Source organism: Pseudochaenichthys georgianus, chromosome 21, assembly GCF_902827115.2.
Source record: "Pseudochaenichthys georgianus chromosome 21, fPseGeo1.2, whole genome shotgun sequence".
Classification (NCBI taxonomy): domain Eukaryota; kingdom Metazoa; phylum Chordata; class Actinopteri; order Perciformes; family Channichthyidae; genus Pseudochaenichthys; species Pseudochaenichthys georgianus.
The window spans coordinates 24,802,488-24,812,301 of record NC_047523.1 but is presented as its reverse complement, the minus strand read 5'-3'; the positions used below and the strand labels follow the sequence as shown (position 1 = coordinate 24,812,301).

The 9,814-nt window shown below is 41.2% G+C and overlaps 1 protein-coding gene across 1 annotated transcript; it reads right to left on the bottom strand.

Moving 5' to 3' along the window:
• Positions 1-372: 372 nt before the first annotated feature.
• On the bottom strand, positions 373-9,437 carry ehhadh (enoyl-CoA, hydratase/3-hydroxyacyl CoA dehydrogenase). Its single transcript, XM_034110469.1, has 7 exons — positions 9,224-9,437; positions 7,437-7,540; positions 6,860-7,029; positions 6,490-6,601; positions 5,681-5,785; positions 2,471-2,812; positions 373-2,131 (listed from the first exon to the last, which is right to left on the bottom strand). Exons 1-7 carry the CDS (start codon positions 9,295-9,297, stop codon positions 879-881), a joined length of 2,160 nt encoding a protein of 719 aa, XP_033966360.1. The 5' UTR covers positions 9,298-9,437; the 3' UTR covers positions 373-878.
• Positions 9,438-9,814: the final 377 nt, after the last annotated feature.

The window sequence follows — 9,814 nt, the reverse complement described above, 5'->3', positions numbered from 1 at the left end:
CCTGTACCGCTAGATGGCAACCCCAACATCTGCTCTTCTGAGGCGTGAGATTTCAGGGTGAGCCATTGATTTATATAAAGAGCAGTTTACCGCCGCGTGTCCCCCTCGGCTCTCTGTCACCGCGGTGCCTGAGTCAGCAGAAATTCAGAAACCAGAGACTAACACATGAAGAACAGTTTGATTTTTCTCCTCCAGAGAAGGTCGTTTGACTGATGAAACAAATTAAATTAAATGCCACAAGCAGTTACCTGGACACACTGGGAGCTGGAATAACAAGCCAAACAATAGCTACTCTACATAATGTCAGTTTCACACAAATAGGACAGTAAGTACAATACGAACCAATAAATCAGTATGAAACAGGTCTTTGGACATCAGATTATTTTTATTATCAAATAGTGTACATTACACAAAACATTTATTAAACATGATTCATTAAAAACCATTCAAGCCTAATATAGGAAAATCAATAACATTTTCTCTTTCTTGTGTTTATAGTGTTTTGTACAGCCACTATTTACACAAACAAGAGACAATCTTTTAGAAACAATTAAACCATCAATCTATTGCAAGTTAAATCAATGTATTTGATAAAATGTCAACACAAGCTCAATCTGCTTAACAAAGATATGATTTACTGTTGTTGTATATAATTATATTACATTGTGTACCTAATAAATTGGCACAGACAAAGCTATTATGATTATTAAATCAAAGAAAGCACAGCAGCCTTCAATAATTACATTCATAATCACAATATACAAAAGAAAAAGATTAGACATTTTAAAGGGTACACAATAAGCAATTTACTGTTTATCACAGTATAAGCTTGTCATTATTAAAGTGAATTAAGAGCTTAGAGCTAAAATGCTTAAGATTTAAAGCTGACTGTGGAGTTTCTTGATGGCCTCCCCCCACTTGTGGATAGGTGGGCTGCCGCTGGCCACCAGCCTCCTGAGCAGGCTGCTGGGCTGCAGGTGGGGCACCTCAGGGTGAAGCTGCTGGTAGTGCTCCAGCCTCTCCAGAACCTTCGCCAGCCCGACCATGTTGGCGTAGAACATCGGACCTCCACGGTGCCTGGGCCAGCCGTAGCCCGACACATAGATGACATCGATGTCTTCAGGTCCTGCAGCTATTCCATCATCCAGGATATGGAAGCCCTCGTTGATCAGGGCGTAGAGGCAGCGATCCAGCACCTCCTGGTGGTCGATGCGTCGCGCCACCAGGCCGTGCTGGGCTCGGTACGCCCCCAGAAAGCTGTGCAGCCAAGGGTCAGACCTGGCAACCCGACTGCCAGGTTTGTCATACTGGTACCACCCCCGGCCTGTTTTCTGGCCGAAGCGTCCCTCCTCACAGAGCAGGTCTCCCAGAGGACTGTACCTGCGACCCTGTCGGATTCTAGCAGATCGCCCTGACGCCATGCCAGGCTCCACCAGCCCGTCTCCTTTCCTGACTCTCCATCCCACGTCCAGCCCAGAGAGGTCGGACATTCTGAACACACCCATGGGAAAACCAAACTCCTCCAGCGCTTGATCGACTAACTCTGGTGTAGCTCCCTCCTCCAGAAGGAAGAACGCTTCTTCAATGTATGGCTTCAGCATGCGGTTCCCCACAAAGCCTCGACAGTTGCCAACTGCCACACTGGCTTTGCCCATTTTCTTCCCCAGTTGCATGGCAGTGGCCACGGCTTGAGGAGAGGACCGAGGCCCGTACACCACCTCCAGCAGCTTCATGACATGGGCTGGGGCGAAGAAGTGCATCCCGACCACCAGCTCGGGGTTTGGGGTCTCAGAGGCGAGCTGGTCCACGTCTAGAGCAGAAGTGTTGGTGCACAGTAATGTGCCGGGTTTACAAACGGCAGAAAGCTGCTGGAAGACTTTGGTCTTCAGGGCGATGTCCTCAAAGACAGCCTCGATGACCAGGTCCACATCCGCCACGGCCTGGATGTTCTGGCTGTAAATGACTCCATCAAGAGCAGGAGACACACCACGTCTCTTGGCTCCTCGCTCCAACATGCCAGATATCGCCTGCTTTGCCTCCATCAACTGCTTCTCCTGAGTCTCCACGGCGATCACAGACAACCCGGTCTGAGCCAGTGCCACGGTAATGCCTCTCCCCATGGTGCCGAGGCCTTTTTAGACAAAATCACAAATCAAATAAAACCTCAAATCACAATTCACACATACCTTGGACAATTTTGGATCAGAAAAATAACCATATATACAAGAAGAATCACAGTAAATAATGTTTTTGTGTAAATAATGGTAGTCTGAAAAAATATTAAGCCTGGGAATTTTTCCAATGCTTGCTATTTTAATGCACAAGCTGCTGAGCTTCACATATCCAGATTGTCATTCATCCAACCCTCACTGCCGAGTACAGAGAGCTCATCCATATACATTCAGCGTAACTATAAATGAGCTTGTGCGTATTGTTACCTCAGACAACTAGAAATTAAAGAAGCTTTTACCGATGACAGCTGCTTTATGCACAGGCCTGGGGTTGCTCGTGTCCCAGCGGGCTCCACTGGGCATCCTCCACCTGCCAACAGCTCTCTCAGCAAAGAAACAGTACTGCAGGGCGCGGGCCTGGCCTGAGGTGAAGAGAGTGGCCATCAGCTCTCTCTCTCGCTCCATGCCCTGAGCGTAGGGCAGGGTGGCAGCCGCCCGCACCGCCTGGACACATGCGATGGGTGCAATAGCTCCACGGGCGCTCTGACGCACCTTTTGCATCACCTCCTCAAAGAGAGCATCCAAATCAGGCTGCTGTGGACACGGATGAGTACTGATACGACGAGGATCCAGTGACCGACCTGCAATAAAAACAAGGAGGAAACATGACTGCATGTGAATAACATTTTTACATGCAGTTTTCTGAGTTTTCAGAAAGTACATTTTAATTATTGCAGAATATTATTTCTGCAATTTGCTTCCTACTTTCCATTAGTACTGCGTTTTCCTTTTTCTCCAGCCTGGATGTAATTGGCCACTCATCACTAGGTACCCCAGTGGCTTAAAGAGCAGAGTGATACGACAGACCAATTTTCAAAATAATTGTACAGACTCCAGTGCCACTTCACTGTTTCTGTTTACTTCGAATAACACCGATGTGAAACTAAATGAAGGCAACAATTTGATTCTGGGCAAAAAACAGCTGGTAAATGTCCAACTCCAAAGAGGGAAGTGATTTAATTTTTGTGATTGTCATGCCTGAAAGCAACAGTACAATACTAGGGCAATTTTCCAGGTGAAACTACATGACAAGACTTAAAATTAGAGCCTCAAAACTTCCTGTCTGCCGTGATTAAAGCCTGCGAACAATGAGAGAGAAGAAGCAGATATCTAGTCTGCTAAAACCTTGTTAAAAGCATCTTAATTCCCATTCCTGTCTCCTCTGACATGATTACATGAGACAGTAGTAGGAATCCCTCACAGCTTCACTGAATTACATTCAGTGGGTCTGGGCCAGAAAACTGGGTCAGCATGGCTAAGCTTAAAGGCACGGCAGCCGCATCTGATCTGTTATCTCCACTTAGTCCAATAACTTTCAATTGTGTCTAATAAAGTCCCTATCAATATATCACTGGGGAAGAATTCATGTTGAAGGCCATTACAGGTCAGTTACAAGTACAATGCTGTGTGGCAGTGCGATGTGATTCCAATGTACTTAAGAGGGGGCATTATTGCAGCGGTTAATCTGTAAATGGTTGAGCTGCATCGATGGATTTGTTGTGCTGACAGATGTAGCGGGCAGATGTTGCAACTACTGGGGTAAAAAAGTTAATCTGGTCACCAGCAGAGACTTGAATCTGTGCATGTGTGTGCCTAGTGTCTGTGTCTGTGCGTGTGCGTGTGCGTGTGTGTGTGTTCACATGTGCATCAATTTAGGTTGTCAAACAATTGTTGTATATGTGCCAGATGTACTGCTGGCTGGGGTTTATGTATGCATGTATTAATGTGTTTGAATCTATTCTGTGCTTGTTGCCTCACTGGCCGTTCATCTCAACGTCTCAAACATTCACATGTTTCGATGTAAATTTAGATACATATTTCCCATCCAAATGTAACACCCCTGCTTATCAACTCAAGAGTGGAGTATCGGTCAAAGTCTCCACAGATTTCCTTCCCGTCTCCTCGTCATCTCCCATCTTGTATGCTGTTGGCTTCACTGTCAGACTCACTCTAAGCCTCAGCTTTAAAAACAACACTCACTTTCTCACCCACTCAAAGTCATCTTGGCAGTGCTGTGTGGAAAAAAAGCATTTGTAAAAAGCATCAGACTACAATCATCTTTTGATTGTGAAATGTTGTTTTACAGGCAATCCTGGGGAACTGCTGTTGACATTTCGCACAAACTTCGTGTGATAATTTGCTAAAGGTGGAACATTAGGCACAAACTAGCAGTTTTCATACCAATTTAAATGTCGTAAAAATGAGCCGTCATTGCCAGGTAAGCTAGCAACAAACTGTTCAAGATGACTTCTCGAAAACAAGTAGCGAGCTTCTTACATTATAGCCATGAAAACATCCCTATTTTCCTTGTATGCAAACGAATCAAAGGCTGTTGTACAACCAGGGCAAAGACATCATTCACATCAACCACATTTAATCGGAAAATGTAAACACAAAAAAACGCACACCGGAGTAGTTGGTATATGCATTACTTCACAATATGACCTTGCTAACAGCATTCCTTAATACTTAAAGGAATAGTTTGACTTTTGTAAGAAAAAATGATGCTTAATGACTTCCTTATTGTGAGTTGTATGAAATGCGTGATACCACTTTCTTATCTGTATGTTAAATATAAAGGGTTGGTTGGCCATAGCTTAGCAGAAAGTGAAAACAGCTAGCCTGGATCTGAGCACTCAATAAACAGTCCAGCAAATAACCTGCAAACCCACAATTTGTGTTTTTTTACACTTTTGTACGGATAAATCACTTCACAATGTGTTTATTAGATGTTTGCTGCTAGGCAACTGTGGAAAGAACCAGGCTAGCTGTTTCTCACTGCTTTCAGTCGTTATGATAAGCTAATTAATAGCTGGTCTGAAGTAGAGTATCACTGAAAATGTTGTTAAATGGGTATTCCTTTCATATGAAAATAAAATGTATAAACCTTTTGCTGTTGAATTATTGTAAAGTATAAGACATCATCTGACCAAGAGCAGAATTGGAAAATCTAAGCATTTCACAAAAATAGACACCAAATGTTCTTAAAAGTTGATTTGTCATTTAACAGACCCATTACACAGAGACATATTTGTTGGTAAACTGTGGGGATGTGGCACATTTTATCAGTCAATTTAGGGTGTTCATTATTCTGATTCACATACACAGAGAAACCCTTATCCTCCTAAATGATTGGCTAGAGCCAGTTATTAATATTTAAGGAAAGTTTGTCCCTTTTCACCCTTTTAAATAATAGAGCAAAAGCAGTGAAGACATCAGAGCACATCTGACAGAGCCATGAAACATTTATGGCGTCTGCGGTGGAGGATCTGCCTGCCGTGTTTTCTGCTTCCTTTGATTTCCACAACCTACATGTCAAATCTTCTTGATGTCGGACTTGCCCAAAATAACTTCTCTGGGGAGGAATGTAAATCCACTAAATTCATTTTTTAAGCCAGTGGAGAGTGAGTGGATTTTAAAACTTGTGCAATCAGGTTTCTGTGCCTCACCTGCAACACTCAGGGCAAACTTCACAGCTGCATCCACAGTGTTGTGGTCAGTAACCTGATCCACTATGCCAAGTTGCAGGGCCTCAGCGGCAGTCACATGGCGGCCTGTGGGAGATATGAAGGGCATCAAAGGTCTATCTGGATGACATGTGACATTTGTAATGCTTAGATGAGGAATAACACGCCTCCCAGCCAGGCACAGTAGATTTGGACTCAAGGACCATTTGTATCCTTGATAAATGTCAGAACATGATAAAGAACAACTGTCTCCTCAACTATGGCGTTAAGAACATTTCCATTGATCTGAACACTGCAGAATATAAGCAGTGAGCATGGTGAAACTAAACACATGCTGACCTCTGCTGGTTATCACAGTAAACTACCGATCTCATGTCAGCAGCTGCATGTTGTGAACAATCAACAACTCTGCCAAGTCAATGATTGGTAATCATTTGTACATCTATAATATGCAGGGACATCTGCATGTGGGTTTACAAACAGAGCCCTCTTGCAAAAATAGACCAACATTTCACATTTTTGCATGGCATACTAATTCTAAAAAGATATAATCTCTGCTGATAAAACAAATAGTAATCCTCAACTTGGCCTGATGTTTAAGGATGTTGCGATATCACTATCAAGATTGTTAGGGCCGGAGTTGTGCCAAAGTCATAATATGGTATCAGGATTACACTAAGTATTGTGACTTCTTCACAGGAATATATACTTCCCTTTTTCTAGTCTGATACTTTCAAGAATGTCTACACTTTTATAATCATCTCTTAATGAAGTAAATCTGTCTTCTCGACCTGTGGTGATGAGGTTTAGGGCAGCTGGGACCCCGATGAGCCTTGGCAGACGTTGGGATCCTCCTGCAGCTGGCAACAGACCCAAACTCACCTCTGGCAGCCCCAGTCTGGCCTTAAAGGGCACAGAGGCACAAAGTATGAGTAACAGAAGGGGCTTAACAGTTTGGGGTTTTCATGTCATTCTTCCCCATAACAGTAATTATATATTGCAACAATTAAACCATTTGAAAGAAAAATGTGATTGTTGTATTTTAAACATAACAACTAAACCAACAGTTACTCATTACAACATGTTCAGACAGTTAGACACTGATGCAGCACTACGCTGACATTAAAAAGAGACAGAGAGCGATCTGAAGCATGAACTCACTTTAGAGTGTGCGATTCGATAATGACAACCAAGCGCCAACTCAAGCCCTCCACCTAAAGCACTTCCTTCTATGGCCGCCACCACCGGCTTGTTGGCAGACTCAATGGCGTGGATCATCGGAATTAGTGGAGGTCCAGTCATGTTGGATCCAAACTCCTTGATGTCCGCCCCTGTTGTGCAAAATGAAATGAATTTTGATATCAAGAGTGTTCAAACAGAAAGCCAGAAACAACAGACTTTATAATAAGGTACATCTGGTTCAACAGAAATGCTGTGCTTCTGTCTTTGAGGAAATTAACACACACCAGGACGCATGTATATATATACACTTCAATTGTTAAAGTGTATTAGTTATTATTGAAACTAAAACTTATATTTGAGAATTATTTTGCAAGCCTACTGGTGTTTGATAGTGTACTCTTGTCGCCTTTTGCACCGATCTTTACACCCATTTCAAGGTTTGTAATAGAACATTGAAAGAAGTCAAGTAAAATACAATTCAAACACATTTTGGCACCTATTTGTGTCACCATTGTAAAGTTGCAGAAAATACAAGAAAGCTAAATAATGTCCATACCTCCACAGAAGATTCCATTCTGGCCACAGATGACCACAGACTTCACGTTTGGGTCGCTGAGTGCTCTCTGCACGGTATCAACGATGCCCTGCCTCACCGCTGCACTGCATCAAAGAATAACATGTTTAAGTTATACTGGATGTACATTATTGCTGAAGTTCACCTTTCAGTAACCCTTTAAATTGTTATAGTCGAGGACAATTTAGACCTTTCTGTTACAGGACTTCTTCCTCAAAATAATGATAATTATTAACAATATGACCTACATTTGACATGTGTTTCTGTTAAACAGGGTAGTAGTGGCCTAAAGAGCTAGGCAGACAGGATTCATATTTGTGAGAAACACCCATTAATATTTACTACATCTGGGGTACCTTCTAGCACTGTTTTTAACCCAAAACTGGAGCAGTCTGCAGCAGTAGATCATTCACCAGCAGATTAGGCTTTGCAACACCACAATACTACAAGTAAAAGTCCTGCGTTCAATAATTCACTTAAGTAGATGCAGATAAGAAGAATTAGCAAAAGGCATTTAAACTATCAAATGTTTAAGTATTCATTATGCAGCACAATTTCCCCTTTCAATGTCTTAATAATATCATGACATTTATTTTCAGTTATTAATTATCATGTAAGTAGCAACATTAAATTATAGCAGGCCAAGATACGAGGTCATTGTATACATATACATTGTACATTGTATATTGTATATTGTCTACATACAACAATGTTTCATTTTATGTAAGGTCATCATACATATTGTTTGTATTAACTTCACCCACAAAGTAAAGCTGTCTGATAAAGTATATATAATTGAACATGGAAATACCTACTCCTACAATAGGCCTACACAACTACAGCAAATATATTCCATTTTTTATTTGAGTTAACAGTCTTTCCTCTGACGCCCCCATCTGGCAATATTTATATAATTTTAATATTGTACTGACAAAACAAGTTATTGCCTTTGCTATTTTGTGTGCATTTTCCTATGCAAATTTGGAATTGTACATCCCGAAGGCTTCTATAAAAGTCCCACAATATACGAACATGCAGTAATTTGTCTTCTCACAAGATAAAAAAAACTCGAGAGTAAATCATGGATCATGCACTGTTAAGCCCGAAGGTCCCCGCCGACGGGGACCCTGATTTTTTTTATACACACTCACACAAATATTTTTAATATTTTTTTAAGAATCTTTTTTTTTATTTACATTTTTTTAAAAAAAAATTTTTAATGGAATGAATACCTATAGTGATTTTTCAATGTAATACAATGATTTTTATAGTCTGGTATCTGAAAAATGTCAAATGGCACTGATGGGCCCAAATGGGCCCAAAGCTTATTCCGCCTGGACTTTATTTTCATAAACCTCTCTAAAAAGGTCAAATGTCACTTGTTTTGCCTCAATCTTGATACAGGGTACTTATTATATGTTATAATTTGGATTCCTAAAGCTTTTAGGCTACTAACCCATCATTCAAGGTTGGTCTTCACTATAAGTAATGGGTTTTCTTTAGACGGAGACAGGAATTTACATTTTTTTGCTATGTTCCATCTGAATTTACTCTGACACAGAAACATCTATATTGATTCTGACACTTCTACATCCAACTCACAGATGTAACCTTGCTTTGATAACAAAAATTATTCATATAAACCTTTTAGAAGTGAAGTTACAGTCATTTGTTCTGGGAATGTCATTTTCGAGCCTGAAACCTGAAAAACAGGCTCGGGGTTTAACAGGTTTTTAAAGAAGCCCTGCTTGCTGTTGACTGTGGCTCACCTGAGTGCGTTGACAGGCGGATTCCGCAGAGTAATCAAACCGACACACTCCGAAACACGATTATATTCAGCCATCTTACCGAATACCAGACGCTGTCGCACTTGTTTCTGGTTTGTGGACTGAACTTTGTAACTTCAGTCCTGCTGCCAAGACTGCATCACCTTATCACAGTTTTACTATCCATGTGATAAAGATTTCCATACTGTCTTCTTCGTGGCTTTTATTCTGTGTTGTTTACAGTGGGCGGTATGGGGTAACGAGTCGGAGCTTTAGCGCCCCCACCTGACCTGGAGTTAGTTAGAAAACTAAATCTGTCCATTTTGTTCCCTTTTTTGGGGCATATATGCTTTTAATTTAACTATTTTGTTGTAGTATCGTTTGATTAATAATAAAGCATATTTGAGGACCAGGAAAATCGCTATAAAAAAACATGAATTATTATTAATATAAAGCAGCAATCATTTGTTTAATTAAAAAAACATATATATCACAGTCAAATGCAAATACTATTACAGATATTGCTGAATACAAAAAATATCTTTCAGCGGTTAGGTAAATGCGTCCAGAAGATGGCAGTAACACCAATGATGC